The sequence below is a fragment of the Hydractinia symbiolongicarpus genome, chromosome 2 (genome assembly GCF_029227915.1).
Source record: "Hydractinia symbiolongicarpus strain clone_291-10 chromosome 2, HSymV2.1, whole genome shotgun sequence".
NCBI lineage: Eukaryota > Metazoa > Cnidaria > Hydrozoa > Anthoathecata > Hydractiniidae > Hydractinia > Hydractinia symbiolongicarpus.
Window position 1 is genome coordinate 16,122,665 of NC_079876.1, and position 26,077 is coordinate 16,148,741.

Here is a 26,077-nt window from a genome sequence, read left to right on the forward strand (position 1 = left end):
AGAACATGAAATTAAGCAGGTTTAGTGTATGAGAAGAAAAGCTTTATAAAGCTCAGAAAAAAATTATAGGTGTAAATACTTTCTAAATTTACTGCATTCTTCACCAACATCAATATTGAGTAAAATTGATAGTGTTGATCTGATACTGAAAAAATAGTAAAATTTTGTTTTTTAGCTCCCATCCTAAAGTTTAGAATCATGTTGATTTTCTCTTTAGATAAAGAAGATAAAACATGTTTCTCAACAAGAACTTTTGACTTGTAATTATTCTGACGTCATGTTTTCATCCAATCTCGTCTTGTCTTGTGTACAAAATAAAAAAAACACGAAATTGTCTTCCCCCGACAATTTCTGACTACAAACATTATGCAAGCTTCTTCATGTACTTTCCTTTATTGCTTTATTACTAAAAAATCATATTCACAAAAAAGTTGGTTATCGACTGCTGACCAAGTCGAACCATTTTATACGTTGAAATTTACTAATTTTAAACTTATTCCCAATTCTTGCATAATATTCAGAACAGATTATCACTTAGTTTAAAACAGAATTAAGGACCGTTTTATTAACCGTAGTTAAGAAAATACCCTACACTCCCGCTTCCCATTGGTGCTTAAATACACTGAGAAAAACTAAAAGAATATTATTTTTAAATTACGCCTACGCTTAGGGTAAAACTTTACAAACATTTTATCGCTCAGAAACCTTTAAAGTGGCAAAATTGAATTAGCGGATAAATATTCTGTTTATAATTAAAACTCAATAACAGACAAAAATATATTTAATCTAAAATAATCTAAAATAATATTTCGACAATATATAGTATATAAAAATCATTTTTAATCAACTATAAATTCTTATAATAAATCTCTCATAAAACGTTAACTAAAATTCAAATTAAAAATATACCAAACTTAACTCCTTTTTATTTATAAAATTTCATATATATTCAAATTTGTACTTTATGTTAATCTATTATCAAATACAAGATAAAAGATATAACAATAAAAAAAGTCATGTCACCAAAAGTAGGACTGATTGGTTGATCAATACCAAATGTTTTTCGTTCAGTTCTACTTTTAAAGCGGATAAAAACAGATTATTTGAAATTCATATTACCCATTTGTGATACACTGCAGAGAATCAACTTGTTCTGCAAAATCCAATTAGTAAAAATTTAGGTAAAGTTCATTTCCAGGTTCTAGTGGAATCATTGACCAAGACTGTGAAGATTCAACATTACTATTTTACAGAATTTAAAGGCAATAAGATTTTTAAAGCGAAATGATTATAAGCAAAACACATTTTTAATGTGATCTGCCAAAATAGTTCTAGGCGTGTTTGTTTCATCCAATTCAGGATTATTATATTGAATGTTTTATTTAGAACAGTTGTACTTGTATTAATAATTTTGGCCATCTAAAACTTTAAAACATTTTCATATTCGCTTTAAAAGGATAATTTACAACATCATAGTAGATACAACATCAATTTACAACCAATCAGCTGCGTATGTTAGTTAACAGTGGAAGCAAGAGACAAGGAAATAGCGATGAATTCTAAATCATTAAGTGACATCTTAAAAACTTAAAAAACCCAGCCTGATTCGCAACAACCATCGCCCTTAAATCTACTACGTGTTTTACGTGGTAGATTTACTACTTTTTATGGTTGAACTTTCAACAATGGTGCAACTTTTCGTACATTTTATCCACCTTTACATTTTTATAAACGGTTGCAAAATTCCGAATGTTTTTATAGTATGCACGTAGTGTATGTGGTGTATCAAGTATATGCTCATGTGCATGTGTTAAATTGAATATACAACGTAAAAAATAGCTCAAAAACAAAATTTGTCAAAATAACCTAATAATAATCTATATAAAAATATTAACCAAATCATGAAATTAAAAATATATATATGTATGTACTTTAAAAATAATTTATAATAACTTTCCGTGAATAGTTTAAAAAAGCTGGAATTCTTTTTTTCTTTATCATGTATTTTAATCTGTGTAGTTGGAATATGTACTGAAGGAGTCCATGTATGCCAACAAAACATCATAACAAAATTTGTATTGTTTCTAAGACAAAAAGAAAAACATCTCACTAATAAGAAAAGAAAACTTCATTGTATTTCTTTTTTTATATTCTTTGAAGTCATAAAATAATTTTTAAAATAGTAGTTAGTAATAAATAATTTTAAAAAGGTTTAAACAGATAACTGACAACACTAGACAATGTGAAGTAGATTTAAACGGTTTGTTTTCGTACCATAAGTTTTTAAATAGTGGTAGGTTTAAAGTCAAGTCTTCTCACAGAGAAAAAAATTATCTGGCTTTGAGAAAAAATGCTATACTTTTATTTAGTTCAATTTTTGTGGCTAAAAAGTTCGTTTTTTCTTTTACCGATTAAGCCGTAATTAGCTAAGATCATGTTCACTCAATTTGAATAAAGATTGTTTCGAAGGGTAGTTCATATCAAATAAGTTGTCTGTTTCCACAAAACCGAATCGATGGTGTAAACAAAAGTAGCGAAACAAAATGGCCTCTTAAGGTAAACAGATATTAATAGCGTAACAAAGTAGATATCAGCCTTTTGACTGTAGACGCCGTTTAGACGCGACCTAAAGTGATGTCACCTTGGCTCAGACTGTTTCTTAGGTCTGTGTCATGGGTATTCATTTCGGAGTGATATTCTGTTTTCGATCACTGCGTATGCCGAAAAAGTCTTCAGCCATTCACCACACCCCCCCTTATGCCCTGAATTTAAACATGTATTCACACTGCCGTTTACTGCGGTAAGAAATTAAACTTTGTCAAGTTTCACTTCCCACTTATGTCAAAGCCGGTTTTGAAAATTATACTTAAAAACGATACATCTCCGTCTCGTTAAGATTTCTATCTGCAATGTGTAACGCTACTAAGATAAAAAACCACTTACGTCGTTGCCTACAAACTGAGGACGAACTGATCTGATCTTTTTGATTGCTTGAAAAACATCAACTAACTGTTCAAGTTTTAATTGTTCCATAAATATTGATATGGCAATGAATGTACCAGTGCGAGATGCACCATCACTAAAACAAAGGTTATACGTTTGCAAAAATTATTCCCGCAAAAGAATGGCAAATATGGCTTAGATTAGATTAAAATGGTAAAAATAGTAATAAACTTTTCCCTGATTCATTAGCAAATATTATGTTACCATTATGATGATATTATGCAGTAGTTACAAACATAATTAATTAAAAGTACAGTAGCAACTGTTAACTTCTGGTTTGCATTTGTTAACTTTTTTCACGTGTTTTTATTTCATGTCACTACATTTAAAGTTTAAATACAGTTCCCATGGTAGCGGGCAGTACCAGAGAATATTGCCTGATGTGACGTAAGTTGCAATCAATCACATTGCGCAGTTAAAGTATATAACAATGTTAAACAGTGTACTTACGACAAAATTATCTTTAAAATGTAGTTTAGAGTTAAGGTGTTAGCTGCAAGAAATTGCAAAATGGTCACCTGTCATTTTTTTGTGAATACACCAATCGCGTCAAACACTCAAAAATAAACTTATTTAAGAATTACCTGCACATGACAACGAGCGAATTCTCTTCATATTTATATTGATGCTTCTCCACTGTACTTAAGAAGTTCACCATTGCAGCCACATCAGATGGAACCTCGTGGTTTGGCCAAAGTAAAAATTGGAAGATAATGCACTCTACCTCTTCGGAATCCTCCTAGGAAAAACAAACAGACTTATTAGGTGTAGTAGATACTTTACCTCAAATCACTTGTTTACATTATTGCCAGCATGGGTTATTTGGCAACAGTTCTGAAATAATATATTGTTTAACAACAAATGAGTTTGAGTCATTTGCATTTTACATACGTATGAAATACGAACTAACAAAGAAGGTTCATGAACCCACATACACACCTGCTATGCATTGAGCAAACAAAAAATAGCTACACTACATGAAGGTAATTCAGAACACCTCGCAATAAACATCATTATCGCTAACCTTGTCATCCGTCAAAGCAAACTTGAAAGTAGCAACTTTATAATCACTCTCTTCAGACAGCATTTGCACAGTTATATTTTTGTAAGTCGCAGTTTCACCACACGCTGGCCATAACTGTGGATATCCCTGAGAAAAAGGAAATATTTAGTCAGTCATAGTGTTGCCGTTTTTGTAAAACTAAACGAACGAAACAATTTAAAGAACTTTTTGTTAATTAAACAATTACAAAACACAGTTTAATAGTTCAATAAACAGGACAATTTCTCTCTTTGCACGGCAATAATCAAATAGCTACCATCTCATTTTAGCATTTGTTATTATTATGATAACGAAACTAGTTCAATCGCATGCACACGCGTTAAAGGATACCAAAACGTTCTAACCTCATCATCTTCGTAGAAATTGTTTAACATGACCACTGCACTGATTTTCTTTTGATAAATCATTGCCCAGAAGTCACCAATTGTCTCAGGCAATGGATGATTTGTTGCAATAAAGGCGTCTTTCTGTTTGTAACCCTAAAAAATCGAAAAGTAAAAAAATACAGATAACATGCAGTTTTAAATGTACTTAAAAATAACTAACTTCTCAGTTGAAGTGGTGGGATTGTAAATTTATGGACCTTTTTATCGTATGACTAAAAAGGCTTAAAAATGTTTATGGCGCACCGACCAGTAGTCAAACTTTAAAATTCCAGCCCACTAGATTGGTTAAAATGCACTCCAAGCTGTGGAATTACAAAATCAATTTAAAAATGAAAAAAACGACCGGTAGCCTTGTGGTAGAACGCTCGTTGTTAGTACGGAAGCTCATTGGATTAAACCCAAGCCAGTTTTATCGTAGCTCAGATGAAAACTTAAAAGACACTAAGAATCCCTACGCAGTACCGTCGATGATAGCAGCACAAATAGAAAGAGGTTAATACACTAATTGTTTTCTTTTTCTGTGTTTTAATCTAAATGGCGCGTTTGATACATTTTTAAGGGGCGCTCCTCACCCACTGATCCACTACCACTTATTGACTACAGCCCTGATTACTCTAACATTCCTGATTATTCCAAAAAAAGCAACATAAAAAGCTTTTAATATCTTAAATTTAGAATTTTTTTCATTACACTTTGATGGGTGTGTTGGATAAAATAATGATTAACGAATCAAGTTCAAATTAATAAGAAATGATCTGTCTGATTACATTGGGACATTTCAGAAACTATTTCTTGATCACCGATCATTTATTAAAATCCTGATTTTTTTTCTGTTACTAATGAGTAAAAAAATTAGCATGTAAAAAAAGAATATACTTACATCTACATAAACTGCATTTATATATTCGGCACCTTCCTCGTAATAAGATGTGTGTGTCAACATTACCCTGTAATCGTCACCTGTGTGGAAATGATAAAAAAAACGGTAATATCTGTTTTACACGTTACTAAGCAGAATAAGGTAACTCCGCATGATGACAACAATACACAAAAGCTGGACTTCGCCGCTCCAGTATTAATTTTGATAACAAAAAAAGTACCACAATTCACAGTTTTCCGTCCTGTGCTCTTTCAAAATAAAAATTCAAAGTTGCAATAAACAGTTATATTTTTATTAGCCATGCTTTTTCAAATAAACCACGACACAAAATACAAAGACGGATTCCCAAATACAAAAACCTAACAAGGATGCTAGTTTCCAAACTGTCATGCAAAAATTAATTCCACATATTAAAAAGGGCTTATAAGCCAAATAGGATAGCAAATTCATCTTACGTGGTAAGATAAACGAATGTCTGTTTTTCGCCCTGTTTACGTCGCGTTTTCCAGACATTGAATCTTCATCAGCTAGAGGAGCTGTCAATATCTCAAGTCTCTACAATTAACAAATATATGGAAAAATACAAGTATAATAAAAGTAACGAATAGCGGAAGCCTGAAAGTTACACAAAATACTACAGAAGTGGGATAACATAAAATGCATACCTGGTACTGCAGCTGAAAACCTGATTTATCTGTGTTCTCTTGATTAGGACGTAGCAGGTTTCTGTATTTAATTTTAATATCCGAAGCATTTATCTCAGTAATACCAGATATGAACGCTTCATATAGCGCATGATAAATAAACATGTACTGGTCCTAAACGTATCAACAATTTATTTGTGCTGATTTTCTCTAAATAACTTAATTCATTCTTTAGTAAATGAATAAGTTACTGATTTTGTTTTCACAACTTTCATAACACACAAAAAACATTATTTTTAAGTCTAAGGTTAAACTAAAACGAGCAAACAAAAAATAGAGTTGCAATTTCGGGTCACTAGTGACATAAAATATTATATCGTTTGCCCCCTCCCCCCCCCCCCCAAAAATCATCAAAAGTCAAAATATAACTCACTTCAGTCTGCACCATATGAATCCTTCTTGTGCGCAGAAAGTTGACAAAGTTGAACACGTCAACCTTGTTAGTCTGTTTAGAAAGATGTAACATGGAATCAATGCATATAAATGTACCAGTTCTGCCAACACCAGCACTAAAAAGAAAATGAGTGCATAATCAATTTGAAATAATTAAATATGTTATCGTTTTTTTTCATGTACAGGAAACCCATTTTACCAAGTCAATATGTTAGTTTTGGGCCTGATGGAAGTATTCCACGACCCATAAATAAAACATAGAAGATTGGCAACCTATGTCGAATATTCAATTCACCTGCAATGCACCAGAATAGGTTTGGTCATTTGCTCAATAGGGTACTCTTTCCGAATTTTATGTCGCAAATTGATTATATTGGATGGGAATTCAGGAACACCATGATCAGGCCAACTCATGTAATGATACTGTTGCACATCGCGTATTTCTTTGGAACCAGCCTATAGCAAAAATGTTAGATTAAAAAAATTAAAATGATGTCAGATAAATAATTTCGGAAATTAACATGTTTGAGACCTATTTTTTCTCAATTACACAAGAGAAAGTGTAATCTAGGAAAAAACATTATCTCAAAAGATTTTTGCAGCGTGCTAGGGCAAGACAATTTTTGCAATGAAATCTAGATAATATTTAAGATCTGGACATTATAGAGACACGTAGTCTTAATAGATAAACCCTTGGTGCTCATTTGTTTTTTAAAAAGAAGTTTAGCTTTGTAATGTTGTTTATAAATTTCTTCAAAATGGAAAAAAAAAACAAACAATTCGCAAGGTCTGTTTCTAAGGTTGGTTAGTAATGAGTTACAAATGGTCTTATTTACTTGAAGGGATGTTCAAATGAGTTTCTTTTATACAAAATATCAACAAAATAATCGTAGAAAACTACATAATCGGCATAAATAACGCTGTCAAAACGCACTGTTAGTGTTTTTTTTAAAATATGCATTTTACGTTATTTATTTATAATTCCACTTGTACAATAACTTCAATTGCCAAGTCTATTCCAACGTCGGAATTTATTGTCATCTGATAAACTGCTCAGAATAACATCAAAACGAGTTAATTTCTCTTTAGACATTAAACTATTTTACCTTCATTCCCTCAAATTTTTACTAAGTAATAATTTCCCGAAAATTTTAATTGATAAATAATAATTTCCCGAAGAAAATGTTGTCTTACAATTAACCGATTTGTTCCCTTCAATAAATAAGATATTAAAAACTTACCTTTTTTAACGAGAAAGATCTTACTACAACATCCGTGAAGGAATCAGTAAAAGTAAGCGTCACTTGCATATCACCATATTGCTGTGTCCCAGATGTTGGCCAATACTGCTCACATTTTCTCTAAATATTAATTAACAACTAAAATTAAGAAACAATTTTATACCCAGGAGAACGACATTACATGTAAAATTTATCTATTGAAGGATAAAACTAAACTGCATAGAAAATTGAAGAATCTAACACTTGCTCTATATTTAACATTTTCCTAAGGACTGAAAATGTTAGTAATTGCCGTCTCCAGGAGTTATTTGCATTTTATAAAAGGCGTCATTTTAAAACCTGAAATAATCATATTAGTGTTTTAACCTTGGTAACGTGATACCTTGATATTTAAAAAATGATTAGATAAATAAGACGAAGTTAAAATGTATCATTTTGTTTACACAGAGTTTTCTCAAGAAGTCTATTCTTCAAAAGCGTTTTAATTTTATCACCGGATATAGAAGCACAGAAAGCAAAGTTTCGATGTATAACCACACAATTAAAATTAAAGATTAACCAATCTTTTTTTAATCTGATTTTACAGATAAAAAGAACTCACCAAAAATTTATCAACCTAAATATTCATTTCAATACCTTTGATCTTTCCACCAAATTTGTAGCCATAACAATAACAGGTACGTCTTGTTCCCACACCATTTGCCAGAAATCAACGATCGAGGCTTTATTAGGTCCTGTTATGTAAATATGACGTAGTGTTTACTTTGTGCATGTTTTGTTATTGTCAAAGAAAATGTTTCTTGGGTCGAATACAATAAATCTTAAGGTAAGACTTCAATTTGGCAAATCAAGATCAATTCATGCAAAAGTAGGAGTCAATCCTACTTTTTGTCAATAGACGTTGACTGATTCGATCGATTTAATCTTTTTTTTTCAAAGTGAAAACGTGGTTTTGGAGATCGGGTTTTACAGTCATTGGGAATTGGTCAATATTTAGTGACATTAGAAAGTATAAAATATATCAATCCAAACAAATCAACGTCATATTTTAAATAGCAAACTAAAAGATCAGCATTGACAACTTCTTTGATAACTTATGGCTACACGATTCGTTTTTTTCTTAAACGTCTTCTAGGCAAAAAAAATCATACCTTGAGAAGCTATATACATATTTGGTGTAGAGTAACCCTAGAAAGATGAAATTTTAATAAACGCAAAAATATATTTACCACAAAAAGGGATTATTTTTCCTATTTCAAATACCTCACTATCAATCTTAAACACTTAGAATAATTATTCCAATTGTATCATCTCAGCGCAAAATTGCAAATGGAATATTAAATACTGTGATAGCGATGATGATATCACAGATAACATTATGAAGAACCTTAAAAAGTGCAAACCTACATGGATGTGCGATGCATTGATATAATCGCTACCATCGGCTAACGGTTTCTTTAAACGCACTCTAGAATGGTCGTCTAAATGAAAACTTATGTTGTTTTACCACAAACGCAAATGGAATGGACAATTTATATTTATTTTCCATACATATTAACTATTATTAATAAGTGCCAACAGAAACATCAAAGCAGTTTTACGTCCATTTAAGAAATAAAAGCGTATACGTACATGCAACAATGTTAGCATATCTGTTCTTTGGTTTTAGTTCCGACTTGTTTGCTATCGTCCATCTGTATTGCTGCCCAGAATTCAAATCCTGATCACACAAAAGCATTTAATTTATCGCAATCATATTTTGGAGTATAAGTTAAGTGGATAGTGGCAACTGCATGTCAAATAACTTAAGGTACTATGTTCTCTTAAACTTCAGAAGCGACAAGAAGCGTTAAAGAGCTATAAAAAAAGTGGAAATAGGGAGCGATAGAATGTTCTAGATAGCCATAGTGAATGGTATAATTTTAGATATCGATCCTATCAGAAAGAGAAGCTGTTGCGTATTACAATATGGTTACCAGATAAAAAAGGTTGATTTTGTTATTTTTACTTGATCATTTTTCAAAAACAGAGAAAATCAGCCAATAGTTCACATCTCAATGCTTAATTTAGGCGTTCATAAGAAACACTTAGCGCGTTTTTATTACCAAGGGACAACAGAGGTTTTCTCATTATAGATAATAACATTCTATCGCTTAAGAAAAAGTTAATTTATGCTCACCTTATATTCTTGCGTAAGGGCGTCATGGCTGTCCTTTTTTAATCTCTCCCAGTATATAGGAAAATCAACAACGTTAACTGGTGGATAACGTGCATCTAATTCAACTGATGTAGGAGGTTTTCTGTCAAGAATAGTATCAGCTGAAATAAAATATCATAAGATTTTAAAACACAAATTTTATGCCAACTCCAACAATACAACGGTTTCTACTACGATTTCATGTTCCTTAATGATTTTTATGTGTCTTATCATATGGTTAGAGTTTTTCTCGCACTGTGATTGGCTAATCTACACGAAATATATGCTTTATTTTCATTTCTTACCAAAAAACGAGTGCAATTTTTATTTATTTTTCAATTCTACAGTGTAAAAAGCTGATATTTTTTCCTTATTGGTTTTTTAAAAAACGAGAACTTGTCAGTAAATTTGTTCAATAATTTACCTCATAAAAAACAAAATTAAAAACTAACTAACAATCAATCATAAATATTCACAGTTCAATTATTCTTTTATTCCGTACAGATTTTAAGTTTAACTCGGTATCTTTAGTTTAGTGAGGTTATATCTACAGCGCGTTGAAGAATTTTGTGTTTAATTTGATTGAACTTATCATACACCGCGATACAACTACTACTTATTATATTGCTTTGAGTGAATTTCATTTCGATACGTAAACAATGCAACAATCGGTTTTATAAAATTATGAGACAATTTATATAACTATTTGTATAAAAAACTATATTTATAATCTAAATTTGCTTTTTAAAAGAATTTGATTCTTAAAATACTTTTGAAGTGGATATCGTCGTATAATTGTACATTTGCATACTATAGTTACCAGCTAAAACAATTACTTACAAGCCTTTTCATCCATATCTGCACTAAGGTTGACTTCACCCATTTCTACCATTCCAGTTGATCTTTCGCTGTCACTAAGAATTGACAAATCTTGATGTTCCCTTTTTCCTCGAACATTGTTGTGACGTCTAATTCTAGTAAAAATAGATGTCCAATAATTAATTAAATTTAAACAACACTATTTTTGTGGAAATAACTTCTAGAATATCGAAACTTAGGAGAACACCCACCATAAGACTATGTAAATCTGTTAATCATTAATAGCACAATAATCCATCATTCGCTTAGTAAAACTATAGGCAAACTATAATTTATTTTCAATTATACAGGTAATTCCATAAAGTGAAAGCGCAGTAATTTTTAGATCATGAAATATATAAAACACACCCATATAAAAACAAGTGAATTTACACGCCCTGAATTTGCAAATAGTTATAAATTTACTATTTCAACCACTTACCGGATAATAAAAAGTGCAGCCAATATGATCACAATGATGCACACAACTACTACACTTACAACAGCAATTGTTGTTGTGTTGGAGGAATCGCCACCAGTTGGAGAACCTTTCGGTGATTTACCTGTACAAATATAAATGACTTATTTTTCTTGTAAATTCTCTATAAAAATTTAGGACCCTGCAATTTAAGATGTTTGACTATATCTGCACATCGTTTTAGTAATTAAAAAGCCTAGTTGCTCGAATGAAACCTATTTTGTTTCAATCAAATCTTTTAAAAAATACCTTACTATAATTTATGTAAAACAATTTACGGATATAAAATACAAGAAAATTAATAGGCAACATACCGTTAGTTTTAACAGATGATAGCCAAGGTGTAGAATAGAATCTTTCACCCTAAGAAACCGTGAAGTTTGAATAAAACTGATCATGCACATTCTGTGATGCTAAAATCTCTCATGTTGTATACAGGTTTAAGAAAAGATGTATAAATAGTTTAATTCCCATTTAATTTTAAGTAAAGTACTACTTTTAAACAATTAACCTTTCGAACAGCTCAAAAATTCAAAGCCTATGCAAAATACAAGTCATTTATATATACCTCATAATATGCCCTTTGCAATATTGAGTACTCAGTACCACGTGTCAATTCTACATTTACGAATGATGTGAAACTGTATGTCGAATCTCTCTTCACTCTAAAAGATTGCTGATTGTATATTTTTCCATCTCCTACTTTGAACTTGGAATAATCACTAAACTTCTCAGCAGGAAACTCAGCAGTGATATAAAGTTTTTTATTGTTTTCGCTATATGGTTCTAAGTTAGTTGGATCAAGTGAGGTTATGCTACCTGCAGCGACAATTATTTGATAGTACCTAAACGATTTTAAAGATATATAAAAAATACATTGCGTTAAAGGTCTAGACAGTCCACTCTTCCACAAAATAGAATGTTCAGACTTTTCTTAGGCAATTTATTTAATGATTTTGACCAGAGGATGTTATTCAAAAATGCTCCATTGAGCAACATCAAAAAATATCAGAATATAAAAGCATTCAAATTTTTAATAATAAATTCACTTATTTTAGAAAACAAAGCTTCTTGTGTAAAGTACATCGTCGATTTAAAATTGTACATGAAAAGTTTTGTTTTTTTAATATATATCTGGCGAAAAAGAGATTACTTAAGTTTTTCTTTTTGTTAAAAATTAGTTTTTTAACTAACTAGAATCTCAACCTTTTTCAGGTTCTTGGACATTGCATGAATGTTGTGCATAAAAAAACACCTTCAGCTTACGTCAAACAAACTGGGAAAATTCAATGAATGACTGAAACGAATAAATGTAGTTCAGAAAGGTAAAGGATATTTACCTCACAAGAAAAAAAGAATGCCACCCGATGAAAAAAGGTACAAAAAGACATACTTAACATTACTTGGACCTTTTGATACTTGAATTGTTATTGAAGTATCTGTCTTCTCTGTATTATTTTTCTCAATTTTTAAAAGATCTCTGCGTTCTAAAATTTTTTAAACATCATGCTTTATTATGCAATTTTAATAGATTCTTATCCAAAGTAAATCACTTTATATACTAACAATATTAACAAGTCCCACTAAAACCGAAAGAAGTAAATCAAGGCGGACTCCTACGGTGCTAAACAAATGGTGAAAAATAACCCTGTCTAAAATTAAATCAAATACAAGTAACGTTGTTGTACATGCTAACAAAGCTGGTTTTATGTTTACTGCTTTGAGATCATTAACCAAAATGTAAAAACACAGAGTAGCAAGCAAATCACCTATCATTTTGCTTGAAAAATTACCACGTAGCCTAGTACCATTCTAAATAATAATAAAAAACACAGTGTTCACAACAGATCTGGTAGCAGATTGTTTACTATTAGTACAGTAGAGTAGCGTCAAAAACTGATTATACAATATATTACTTTTAGTGCTTAGCATGTGGCGTAATATCAGTCCTATGTATACATACCTTAGTAGCTTAAATGGAAGCTAAAAAACTTAAGAGCGCTTAGAAAACACCCCTGAAAACTATATTTTGTATTATATAATACTTTTGTTTATATTTTTTTATGCTAGAACAATTTATGTAATTAAATGCAATTTGATTAGCTGGAAATTGTATTATATGCTAATTTAATTTTCCCATGACGGATTTTGCGTTATAAAAAGATTGGAAAGCGATTTTCAAAAACATTGTCAATGTTAACACAATGAAAACCTTACCTTTGATGTAACTACAGCACGGAAACAAAAGATGAAATTTCCAATCAAAGGGATGTGTACAGTTTTATCATGGATAGTAGAATTTTCTATTCCTTTAAAAATGGTCGCATTAACGTTATGCGCAACTTCTTCAGGATTCAATGTGAAATTCTCTTTAGTTAAAATGCATTCTGATCTTGAAACAGCAAATTCATATGAACTAAAAATACGCGTTTTATTATGATTATTAAAACTCGTCAAAGTTGAAGTTCGCTAAAAAAACTTAGGCTAAGAATGGTCTATTGTAGTTTCAATTTTATTCTTTGACAATAAAATAATTCCTTTCGAGGTTTAATTCTTGAAATTTTTAAGGTTGAATTTCTGTAATTTGTAAAACTTAATTAATGCTCACCAAATTAGCCAAGAGAACCAATTTGCAAAAATTTTCCATCCACAAAAGTTAAATATGTGAAAAATAATTAACTATGTAAAAGCCAATTCGGTTTGTTCACTGAAAGTATCCACAAAATGACAAGGCTGCTTATCAAACCAATTTATTACTTATTTAGCCAACTAGAGACATTGCAAATACACGCATAGTAAAGTCCTCTTGCTGTAACATGAGTATTACCTGATAGGTCCAGTATATGGTTGCACCGAACTCAAAGAAAGCACCTCCTTTATCATTGGATCTTTAAACAAAGACACGCTTGGAGAATATGGTCCTGTTAAAAGTGAAAATCACATTAAAAATGTGATATATATTAACTAATATATATTTCAAATTATATACATGGGTAAAATATTTCCAAAGTTTCACAAATTTATTACGGAATTATCAGTTGTGAATAGTATATAGGAGACTCCCTGTAACTTGAACAACGGACAACTCGAACTTTTATTATCTGGAGCTGATTTGCCCGGTCCCTAAGTATTCCCTATTACATTCTCATAAAAAACGTTCGCTATCTTAAACCATTTTCGAGTTCCCCTTCGGACTATTCCTTCAGATAACTCGAACTTTAAAGGAGGGAGGAGAAACAACTTTTTTGATAAAAATTAAATTTCTTTAATTCTAATTATTTCACTTTTTAAAATAGATATAAACTTCACTTGTCCGGATATATGTAGTGTGCAGGGAATTTGCAAACCTTCTCCATCGCCAAGATTATACCTTTTTCCAATGATCTTTACATGACAATTTGAATATAGGTCACTACGCAAGAAATAAAACACGTTCTTTGCAAATCTTCCGGTTTTGTCTTTTTTTTGATGCCCCATAACATTTTTGTCCTTTATAATAGCTACAGCAAACTTGTCAACATGATTATCTGGTTCAATGGACACTTCTAACAGTTCGTCTAGGTCTCTGGTGAAGGAAACGCGTGTACCGATAAAATGACTCCGTCTTGGGCAGAAACTACGCTGCCAACCGTTCTAGCTAAGTATGAACTCAACCAGATCTACAATGTAGACAATTTGGTTTGTTTTATCGTGCTCAAACAGATAAATTTCTACACCTCATAGATGAAAGATGCGTTGGTGGTAAGCATAGTAAGCTTCGACTTACAGGATTTGCAGCGGCTAATGCAGCGGGGGAAATGTTGCCAATGTTTGTCATTTGAAAGTCAAAATTCCCACCATGTTTTAAGAATATAAAACATTTACCATGTCGCTATGGCAGTCAAAACAAAAGCTGGATGGACAGCATATTGTTTGAAGAATGTTTCTGTGAAATAGATCGACGTTTCACTGCAGAAGGAAAAAAATTGGTCTAGTGGTTGATAATTGTCCGGCCCATCCATCAATTAATGACCTTGAATCTGTCGATTTAATTTTCCTGCCACCTAACGCAAAGCTTCAACCAATGGGTCAGGGCGTCATACGATCTCTAAAAGCTTACTAAAAGTCATTGTCTGTCTGACAATTAATTGATGCCATAGAGAATAACAAACCACTTCCTAAATTTTCTATACTGGATGCAATGCGATGTAAGTTAAAAAAGAAACGGTTATTTAAAAAGAAAAGCAAGCCGAATCTTTGTCAGAGGCTGATGATCCTTTAAGTTAACTGTTCATGTGACTGAGTTTTCCCCGAAGGAATCACTGCTGCTGACATTGTATCTGCTGATGACTCTGTCATAAACACGGAACCCGTTATGACCAATGACGAAATTTTATTAGAAATCCTAGATCAAGATGATCATGCAACGGAAGAAAGCGATAATTATACTTCACATATTCAACCAAGTTGTCCCAAATCTGATGGTGTTCGCCGAGTACTGGAGGCCTTGCGCGAGTACATGCTGTTCAGTGAAAATGGAGAGTGCATACACCAATGTATTCATAAAATTGACACAATTGTACAGAATGAGTTAACCTCCACATTGAAACAAATGGATATTCAAGATTATTATCAAAATCAGTAATCTTTGACAAAATGTGATACTTTAGTAGTTTTTTTTAAAAAAGAAAAATCGCCTTAACTCGAACTATTATCTTATTTTTCCTAAAGTTCAACTTAACGGGACCTTCGCTTAATTTTCCCGTTCCGTTGGAGGTTTGAGTTAACGGGAGTATACTGTATACATTAACAAAATAAATTTGTTAACCAAAAAGTAATTAAAATAAGCTAATTTCATTAGTGATCTGGCGGTACTGCTTTATGATTTTTGATAATATTTTTACTGACACGATGGCACTTAACAACTTGCTTTTTGAGGTGACAATGTGGACCTTTTCTGTTCATTTCATTCGTGACTGATTATCGCATACCGCGTTAAACTTGCAGTTTTGTAAATATAACCCATTTGTCAAAAACACATATTAAGCACTTTTGTCCGACTTAATCATTCCACATACATATATAGTAACTAGTATGTATAGTGTTAATTAGAAAGCTCAACTGTAAATAACAGAATTCTCACAACAACTAGACAAAGGAAACATCCATGCATAGTGAAAGTCACTTACTATCATATTCAGTCTCAAACTTTTGTTCTTTGGACAATGGGCCTGCTCCACCACCAGTGGTGGCATGTATACGAATTGTATAATTTGTTCCTGGATATAAATCTTTCACTGTTAAAAACGTAGCATTGGTGTGGCCTGAGACATCATGAACAAAATTTTTGTAGTAAGTCTTTCGACCAATAATTTTGATCTAAATTTAAAACGAAACGTTACACAGAATAAGAGTGGTTAATATGTATATGTTCACCAGAGATGGCATACAACACATAAGAAAAAAGAATTTCTTACATTATAAACTTTTATAATTCCATTTATTTGATAAGGTTCTTTCCAATTTAAATAAATTGTAGTGGGTGATTTCTTTTGAACACTGATATTTCGTGGTTCAGTGGGCTCTAAATAATCAAACTAGAGGTAATAAAACAGAAATACAATATTTGATTTTTGGTTTAAGAAGTAAACAGAGTTTGAAGCCAGGGTCAAGACTTAACAATAATATGGAATATAAATAACAATAACATAAGTAATAAAAACGCTAAATTAAAAAAAGATTATGACTATAGAATACCAAAACTCTCAGGAAACACCATGTAAAATCAAAACATAAATTAAAAACACAAAAATAAGAAAATAAATAAATAAACAAAAGAACTATACATAATCACCTCCTTCCAGTGTTTTTGTTTCTACAACATCACTCCATGGTCCAATAAAAAAGTTTTCTTTTGTGTAAGCTCGAACCTGTACCAAAAAAAATTAAAAACAATTGAAACTGTAAAAAAAGGCAAACCTGAAATTCTTCCACACAATTTTTATAAATTAACGGAAGTATATGCTACAACGGGCACGTACGGAACTAATTACCTGAACTTCATATTCTTGGAAATTACTTAAGTTTTTAATGGTGAAAGACATATTCTCTGAAATGCTTGTAACATTTAAAACAGCTTGTAAATTGTATTTTTCTTTATATTTTATCTCATATTTACTGATAACTCCACCAACAGGTTCAGGTTGAAGCCAAGAAACCAAAATTTCTTCTTTGGACTTCGGCATTAATGTAACATTTCGAGGTATTGATGGAACTGGAATATATAAATGTAAACAGTCAGAATTATCGTAATCCTTGCTAACATTATGGCAAGCAAAATGCTTTCTAAATTATGTAAATAAACAACATGTTTTACCTCCTTCAGCAGTTTTAAAAGATACATTTTTCCTAGCGGATTCAGTTAGCCGATTGTAGCTAGAAACAGTTATAACGTAATCTGTATAGGGTTCTAGTTTGTCAAGAAAATGATTCGAGGCACTACCAATATTGGATGTGTTTCCTTTAAACAATAATTTATTCCCAGTTGTTGGAAAATCACCAGTTGATTGTCCAAAAGATATAGTAATTGTAGCTGTGGTATTCGTAGATATGACATTTACATTTGGTGGACTAACAGTTGCTGAAACAAAGGTATGAAACATTTTGACTTGTTGACAGATGTGTAGCAATATTATCTTTGTATGTAAAAATGTTGCTACAAAGAATATAAAGTCACGCCAGGCTCTTCTCTCTGTTGTAACTAATACTCCAAAAACGGAACACATTCCATCACGATCTCAACTTGGTTGCCAATATGTCACCAACATTTTTACATACTATACTAGTATACTTCTAGCAACCAAATGTTGTGAATTAACTATTATTGTGCCCACCTAACATGGGGACTAATTTTTCTTTCATCATGCGTAAAAAAATTACCCTATATAACCACCAACTTAATAATTATTTAACAAAGTAAATTATAAAGTGTGGATTTTATATTTTATCTGAATGAGATTTTAAAAGGACGTTATGTTGAGTTCCACAGGGCAGCCAACATAAGAAAAAAGGAAAATTAAATTTAGAAAACCATACCATTAAAACCAATATAACTTGCTGTCACAATTTGTTGTCCCTTGTTTGTTGAATCACCAGGGTAGTATGCAGCACAAGTATAATTTATATAACATGTTGTGTTACTGATATTACTATAGTCACATGAAATATTGTTTTTAATAATCCAATCAGTCATGTTTCGATGAATTTGTAAGTTGGAGATGTAAGTACCATTGACGTTATTGGAAGACCCATTTATATCCATGCTATGATAAGCAGATAAATCTTCTGTAGGAAAATTCCACTCCTGTTGAAACCCAGGTTGTGCTTCAACAAAACACTTGATTGATTTACTTGTGTTTTTTACAATTGCAACTGATTTAAGAACTTCTACTTTAGGATGAGTAGCTAAAATACAAACATATATGTTACAAAATAAATCTGATAAACACAATACGACAATTTATTGCTGTATCAATTTTCCCAATTTTAGGCAACTTCCCTTTCATTTTTATTTTAATATTCAACATTTTTTAACTGTTGTGTGGGAAATACAACAAAATACCCAAACACTAAACCGGTACATTAATTCATAAAATTTTCTAGGCTTGAAATTTTCAGATTTAAGTTGCATGTGTACCTGACACAGGTATTTAATTTCTGCGCGCATCTTGGCTCTTATATACAAAAATGCTATATCAGTACTTCGATGTCTTGCACAACTGTCAAAATTAAAAGTTTATAAAGTTCTATTTGTGTTTTTATGTAAACGGAACGTTCGCATGGCTAATTAGCATTTGAAACTGCATTAATTAACGCTGCTAATATTGTGATTATTGGTGATATTAAACTATATGAATAATTTTGTAAAGAAAAAACAAAACAAAACTTTAAGTATCATTATTCGCTTTTTCCAATTTTTCCAGTTCTGGAGTAATAAAATTATTGAGTCCAATTTAAAAAAGTATTCCATTTCAAATTTCCGTGCAGGGCAAAACGCAAAAAATTGGCTTTTCCGCACAACCAATTATTCGACCAGGCCTTTGTGGAAAAATTAAATGTGCACAGAAAGTTTTAAAGTTAAGCTATCTAGTTAGTATCAAAGCAATGATAACCTTTATGACAGCCAAGCAATTCCCAACGCATGCTGCAACCATGTTCGTTCCAAGATGTTGGATGCAAACGAACACATTTAGCAGATATTGGAACGGGAAATTTTCTTACTACTGTACCATATCTACTTGTTGCTCCACTAGACATCTAAAATTAAGACAGAGAATTTTAATAATCTTATCAGAAATACACGATAGACAAATTTATCGATTCAATTTATTCAATATTACATATGTAAAATCATAAGTTTAAAATTTTGAATTTTAAATACAAGGTAGAAACAGAACCAGGAAAAACACATACCGTAACATTATTGCTCAAAGTATAATTATATAAAGTTCTGTTTCCTTGATATCCATATGATATATAATATGATAAAACTCTTCCATCATTGTAATATCCTTGTCCTTGTATTGCAACAGCATTAATGAGTTTCTGTGAATCAAAGCATACTTGAATCCAAGGTTGATGATCTGCAAAAACAACAATTAAAAACAATCTTATTTTTCAAAAGAAAACTACCTCTGGAGCAAAATGCAACGATTTTTATACTTCTTACCTGTCCTTCAAAACATTAGAACGACATTAGAAGCTATTTTGATCGTTTTGAAATGGACATACAAAACTTTTCAGCAGGTCATATTCCACAACAATTTTTAAAAGCTACCATCATTATATTGATTTCTTATCAAATAATTGATTTTCTTTATTCAAGCTCTATATTTTAAGTTTGATCGTTTATCATCCTTTGCTACAAAACCCACTAACTTCCCATTGTCTTAATGTTTTTTGAAATTACACCCATTTACAGCTTAAAACATTGTCCTTTTTTCGTTAATTTAAATTGCTTATTTGGATCAGAAATAATAAAGAAGACTAAATGCAACATTCACTAAATAAACACTACAAGTTTTAAATAAACAATAACATTTTTTACAATCGTTTAGTTTGACTTTAAAGGATAAAAATAATATTGTAATTAAAAAAAAGAAGTGGAAGTCTACAAAAAGTATTACTGAAAGTCATTATTCGAGGCATGCTTTTCTATTGTCTTGTAACAGACATCATTAGCATCAAGTAACATGACTTACAACTAAACGCAAAGGGAGTAAGACTTCCCCCGTACCAAGTTTAAAAAGGCTAACTTGCCAATTGCCAAAATTGTTCGAATTTCACCAATATAGGAGGATTGGGCCAATTTATTCTTCAAATTTATTCTTTAAATTATGCAGATTTGTGACCTTCCATCATAAAAATACAGCTAGTTAAAAAAGTTTCCAATTCAGACAAAAAAATATATTAACCTTTATTTTCATATTTTGTCCAATCTCCAATCATGTTATTAAGACCGCTATTTTTTGGTCCATTTGCTGCTTCTACACCTCCATTATTATATACAGACGACGAGCTCATTGTAACACCATGATTACCTTCTATACCAAGTTTGTGCATACAACCTAAACAATTATATATGACGAAAATGTGAGATAATTTAGACAAACACACATCAATATCAGGTGAAATAATTACCATTATCACATCCAATAAACTGAATTTCTCCACACACGTTTGTTGACGATGTTACTATATCAATAACTTTACAAATAATTTCTTCCTTAAACCAAAACATCAATGTTGAATCATCACTTCTAGGCTGCGACAACTAGAGAAAAAATCAATATAAAAATTCAAGAAACAGAACATTTAATGGAAATTTGATGTACATATAATAAACTTTATCACCCAACTATCACAAGATGGCAATATAATTTTTTGAAATCTACGACTATAATGAAACTTGTAGAAGGAGGAAATTTGCAAAAAATTATTATTTTTATAAACATAAACTAGCCAAAAGTTAACCTATAGTTAAAGGATTAATTCATAAAACCTAATCTTTTATTGTCTTCATTTTCTTCATGTTGAAAAAAATTTCGCATCAATATTCTTGGAAAATTTAACGACATAATTTTTTTCAAATTTTACCAAAAGTAAACAAAAACATAGTGTTTGTACTTTTTTAAAAAAACTAAATATTTGAAGGCCACAACGCATTTGGTTATGCTGCAATTAAAGTTAGGAAAACAATCATAGTTTATTTTATCTAATCTGCAAACCATGAAAGCTTTGCAAAAATAGCTTCTTACCAATTTAATTAAAAAAAAATAAGAAAGGATGTAAAAAGTTGTTTGATTATTATTCCTAACCTAAAATTTTTAGTCTTTAAAATTAATGAAAATTACTGTGTTCAGGTCATAGGTTCGGCAATAAGCTAAAGCATATTGTATAGATATTTACCTCAGTTATTACGAAATGCTATTTTGCATAATAGCCTTAATACAATATTATGTTGAAATAACACTTTATGTAAATTATCCAAAACATTACCTTTGTTTGGTTAATTTTCTCCATTTCAGTCATGTTTTTAGGTGACTGCCCATATCTAATGTGAAAATCACTAAAATTGTTGTTATTTAACCTAAGTCCTGTCAACGTAACCCTTTTCCCAAAATGATAACGGATGTATGATAAGTTTTTGCTGCAGATTTGTGAAAATGGTTTGGATTGTGGCAGGTTCAATTGCACAGGAAAGACAGGAGATGAACAAGCTGAAAATAAATAGTAACAAAAATTAGGACAGTAGACAAACCTAACAAAACACTGAGTAACATTACTACTTACTTTCAGCACATCCATACAATTCAACCTTTAGACAAGCTTGGTTATCTCCAACAAAATGGAATTCGATATAACGTAATGTTATCTCTTTGTTTTTAAACCAGTATCGTCTTGTGTATTTGCTTCGTGGATAATCATACGTCTAAAAAAAGGTTTAATGGTCACGACTTACATTTCACACGGCACATATCTCACATTTTTATTATGATAGATGTCAACCTCACCCTACGAGTATCACTCGAGGTATCATCCATTTTTACTATTTCAGTGTTGTTCATACTAGATACACTGTATTTGAACCAGACTTGATGGATGGCAAATGAGTATCCTTGTAATGCCATCCCAGTAACTGTCATAACTCGACCAAGATCAATCTTTAACCAAATTATGCCTGAACTTGCGCACCAAAATTTATCACTGTTAAGACGAGCATTTGATGCCTTTAAACCACCATCGGGTTTGGATGATGTGAATTGTAAATCATTGATAATCCCATTCTCAAATCCCAGGGCTTGCATACAAGGTCCTAAAGGGAGCTATACATTTTTATTGTGTCCTTTTTAAATTTTATTATAAAAGTGCTACCTTTTAGTTAAGTTTTAAAGTTCTATTTTCCATATATTGCTGTGTTTACTATAACTTTGTTTTGGCAATAACCGTTATCAAATAAAGGATTGAATTAAAACAGAAAAAAAATGTCATTAACCGCCACTTTCTAAACACTAACACAAAACAAAAAGTCACATACCATAAACGCTAAATTTTAATTTACAAAATAAAACACTGCACAAATTATGGCTTCCGTGAATTTATTAATTTCCGGTAGTTTCTTTTAACTACGGCAATAGGTTTTCTGAATAAAACAAAACTTAAATAAAGGTTAATGTTCAAACCTGCCGGAGAAGTTTTAACTGAAATTTCGGTACTCCAATTGCCACTGGTACTGGGTGATAATAAAAGAAACCGCATCTATATGAAAGCACAAAATAAGACATTATGTAATTTTATTTATATAAAAAGGGTAAAAATAACTCATTACAAAAACTAATACACCATCCTACACTGTCAGTATATCTAACCTATCCTTAACTTCTGCTGTTGTAAAAAAATTAAAAGAGGTTTGGAATAATTTATAAAATCTTTCAGCCGGCATCATTTATACCTTATTTTTTTACAACACTAGGTTTACATTCACTACTATATTTTCTAACTTTATCATTTACTTTACAATAAAAGGCATGTTTATGTTATTTGTAATTACAAACAAACGACTCCCTTCTCGTACTTCGTTTTCATCTTTCTCTTTAATGAAAAATAGGAAAACAAATCGGTTTAAACACCCTAAATTACACATAAGAAATTCTCAACTCTATAAAACGTTTTTCTTCTAATTGCAGCTCTAAGATTTGGAAACTATTTATTTGCCATAAGCACCTTTGCTCTGCACCTTTATTCTGAAATCCATGTCAGTTATATAGAAATCGGTTTTGCATTGCTTTAAATATAATGTTCAAAATTCGCGCTCGTTTTTATACAAAAAAAAACACAAGACTATCTCACAATTCTAGGTATATATACATAAGCTTTCACTCTACACATTGATAAATTCCATGTAACTATAAGCCAGAAAATGAAAATACCACTGGATCCCTCATATATAAGTTTCTGGGTAGCTTTTTCAACAACCTCAAAAGAAATATATTTAAGATTTGTACGAACTACCAACGTTCAGATTTACATAAAAATAAAAAGAGGGGCAAAAGAAGCAGAAAAATCTGTAAAATAAGGATCTGTAATAGACAATGAGAAATCTCATGGTGCTTTTAGTTTTTTGTTGTTCAGAAATTAAGTAACCATAATAAGTTTTACCTTGCACTTGTATGTAGTAAAGGGTGCAAGCTCGTAAACTGTAGCAGACGTAGCTGTGTTTGGTATGTTGTCCGTAAAAACGATTTCTCTACAATTTTGTCGACAACATTGAATTTCATACTTTGTTATGTGCATATTTTTAATTGGTATCCATGAAAAAGAAATTGAAGTTGCATTCTGTGAGATAACTGAAAATTTTTTTACGGCTAAATCTAAAATAAACAAATATTATATTTTTGCTGCACTTTTTTACGTTAATACATTAAGAAAACATAAAAACAACTAAAACAATTATATAAATTTTATTTTTATTAATTTATAATAAACCAATTCAGAGGTAACATGCTACTAGAATATATAGGTTATACCTTGATATGACCAAGTGAGATTGAAAGATGTCTTGACAGGAACAGAGGAGTTTTGAAAGATGTAATGATATGCACACACAAATTCTTTAGTACACTTGAAATTCCCGTTTGCTTGTTTATTACATCTGCCAAATCTCAGCAAAAACTGATCAATATTATTTTTAAAAATTAGAAACGATTTATATATTGTAGTTGCATTTTGGTTTCTTTTGTCAGCAATTGTATAATTTCCATCATTTGTAATGATTTTGTTATTCACACTCCATTGTATATTTGGATGTGTACCAAATGCTGCACATTGTAAGCTGTTGTTTACCCTCCTTATCACAACATTAGGAAGTTTATCTAAAACAGGAGGATTGTCGTAATACTAGGTTGTATTATACACCTTGGGAGAAGTTCTTAACCCTCAAACAATTTGTTGAAGGTTAAGCTTACTATATTTATACAAAAGAAATTCAGACTATTGAGAAGACATAAGGAGTGATGAAATATGAACAATAAAAACACGTTGAGTTAGACCCCAAATTAGCCTATTTGAAATTAGTTTTATGATAACATTTATAAAGGGGTTGATATTTAATTATCCGTGTTAAAAAAAAGAAAAAAGTAAAATTGTATATAACCCAATTGGAGTGGTATGTGAATAAGAAATTATCACTTTTTAAAATAAAAATCCTTCACTTCTGAATAATTTATTCCCTTTTCAGGCTTAAAAATTAAAAAAGATATTTAAACCATTTTTGGACTATATGCATAATAAAATACGAAAACAAGCGTTATGACTAGTAAAAATACTGCCTGTGAAAGCCTTAGCAATACTTTCACTTACAGCTGAAATTAAGTGCACAGCAAAAAATGTATTATAATACACAACAACCTCGTTCACAATAAAGGAAATGTGTTCTTTTTCTGTTTTGTTTTTCATAGCCTCAATCATAGAAATAAATGGCAAAAACAAAGTTTATTATGTCAATCAAGACTTCAATTTAAATCCCATACTTTATTAGCTTTTACAGATTTTAGGTTCGCATGGTTAGCAGTTAATAAGAATAAAAGCTAAACCACAAACAGGTACAGTGGGCAACATAGCTAGCTAGTTATAAAGATACAAGAGTGTTGTAGCCCCTAGATAGAGCTGAGTCAGTATATTTTTGCTGAAGTTGTATTTAGTCTGAATTTATGCTCTCATTGATTGTATGTTACCTAAAGTGTCTTTTTTATACAAATGAGAGCATGCAATTGCAAAACAAAAATGAGCAATTAATATTTCCAATTTATATATCTGAAGTGAAACCAACAACAAGCATTTAACATCAATAATTTTGCCAATGTAAAATATTTCCATCTATCGAGACCTTATATGTCTTCATTGTATGTAAAGCTTTAAACGTTACATAATGTTAAAACAACTTTTGTATAGTTGTTTTGTCTACTTACTAAGTTTAAAACTTTTTTTTGACCCTAAACAAACAATTCAATTAAACGGAGCCAGTGCAAAATTGCTTATAGGGTAATTTTCTTTTGTTTAAAATACCTGTGTGGACATGTAATGAAAATGTACGAGCTATGGTCCGGGGGGGGGGGGGGGGGGGCGGATTTCGCCCCCCCCCCCCCCCCCCTGACGGTTTTTTTTTAATAACTCCAGATTGCTTTGTTATATGGCTATGATACTTACTGAGTTTCAACATTTATCTATTAGACACCTGCCATGCTAATTCTTTAGGTTCCATACCTTTCAGAGGCTTTGATATTGGCCATTACTCGAAACTACCCCTAAAAATCTCTATGAAATCCTTATAATGGGGAA

The 26,077-nt window shown here is 31.1% G+C and overlaps 1 protein-coding gene across 2 annotated transcripts in view; it reads right to left on the bottom strand.

Moving 5' to 3' along the window:
* Nucleotides 1-763: 763 nt before the first annotated feature.
* Nucleotides 764-26,077, bottom strand: part of LOC130629666 (uncharacterized) — a 64,083-nt gene continuing 38,769 nt past the window's right edge. For both annotated transcript variants that reach the window (XM_057442947.1, XM_057442946.1), the window contains exons 21-60: nucleotides 24,268-24,612; nucleotides 23,900-24,111; nucleotides 22,924-22,999; nucleotides 22,255-22,556; nucleotides 22,034-22,172; nucleotides 21,740-21,960; nucleotides 20,882-21,014; nucleotides 20,656-20,808; nucleotides 19,655-19,824; nucleotides 19,354-19,498; nucleotides 18,278-18,646; nucleotides 17,559-17,822; nucleotides 17,236-17,456; nucleotides 17,037-17,112; nucleotides 16,660-16,766; nucleotides 16,372-16,561; nucleotides 14,031-14,124; nucleotides 13,421-13,619; nucleotides 12,973-13,015; nucleotides 12,597-12,690; nucleotides 11,772-12,048; nucleotides 11,518-11,566; nucleotides 11,168-11,288; nucleotides 10,708-10,841; nucleotides 9,850-9,989; nucleotides 9,303-9,390; nucleotides 9,078-9,151; nucleotides 8,822-8,858; nucleotides 8,307-8,404; nucleotides 7,671-7,790; nucleotides 6,725-6,885; nucleotides 6,410-6,545; nucleotides 5,998-6,150; nucleotides 5,788-5,887; nucleotides 5,333-5,412; nucleotides 4,411-4,545; nucleotides 4,028-4,153; nucleotides 3,588-3,742; nucleotides 2,944-3,079; nucleotides 764-2,084 (exon numbers count right to left, since the gene is read on the bottom strand). In XM_057442947.1, the coding sequence (XP_057298930.1) occupies nucleotides 2,007-2,084; nucleotides 2,944-3,079; nucleotides 3,588-3,742; nucleotides 4,028-4,153; nucleotides 4,411-4,545; nucleotides 5,333-5,412; nucleotides 5,788-5,887; nucleotides 5,998-6,150; nucleotides 6,410-6,545; nucleotides 6,725-6,885; nucleotides 7,671-7,790; nucleotides 8,307-8,404; nucleotides 8,822-8,858; nucleotides 9,078-9,151; nucleotides 9,303-9,390; nucleotides 9,850-9,989; nucleotides 10,708-10,841; nucleotides 11,168-11,288; nucleotides 11,518-11,566; nucleotides 11,772-12,048; nucleotides 12,597-12,690; nucleotides 12,973-13,015; nucleotides 13,421-13,619; nucleotides 14,031-14,124; nucleotides 16,372-16,561; nucleotides 16,660-16,766; nucleotides 17,037-17,112; nucleotides 17,236-17,456; nucleotides 17,559-17,822; nucleotides 18,278-18,646; nucleotides 19,354-19,498; nucleotides 19,655-19,824; nucleotides 20,656-20,808; nucleotides 20,882-21,014; nucleotides 21,740-21,960; nucleotides 22,034-22,172; nucleotides 22,255-22,556; nucleotides 22,924-22,999; nucleotides 23,900-24,111; nucleotides 24,268-24,612 (5,951 nt within the window). In that variant the 3' untranslated portion in view covers nucleotides 764-2,006. The remainder of the gene's footprint in view (nucleotides 2,085-2,943; nucleotides 3,080-3,587; nucleotides 3,743-4,027; nucleotides 4,154-4,410; nucleotides 4,546-5,332; nucleotides 5,413-5,787; nucleotides 5,888-5,997; nucleotides 6,151-6,409; nucleotides 6,546-6,724; nucleotides 6,886-7,670; nucleotides 7,791-8,306; nucleotides 8,405-8,821; nucleotides 8,859-9,077; nucleotides 9,152-9,302; nucleotides 9,391-9,849; nucleotides 9,990-10,707; nucleotides 10,842-11,167; nucleotides 11,289-11,517; nucleotides 11,567-11,771; nucleotides 12,049-12,596; nucleotides 12,691-12,972; nucleotides 13,016-13,420; nucleotides 13,620-14,030; nucleotides 14,125-16,371; nucleotides 16,562-16,659; nucleotides 16,767-17,036; nucleotides 17,113-17,235; nucleotides 17,457-17,558; nucleotides 17,823-18,277; nucleotides 18,647-19,353; nucleotides 19,499-19,654; nucleotides 19,825-20,655; nucleotides 20,809-20,881; nucleotides 21,015-21,739; nucleotides 21,961-22,033; nucleotides 22,173-22,254; nucleotides 22,557-22,923; nucleotides 23,000-23,899; nucleotides 24,112-24,267; nucleotides 24,613-26,077) is intronic.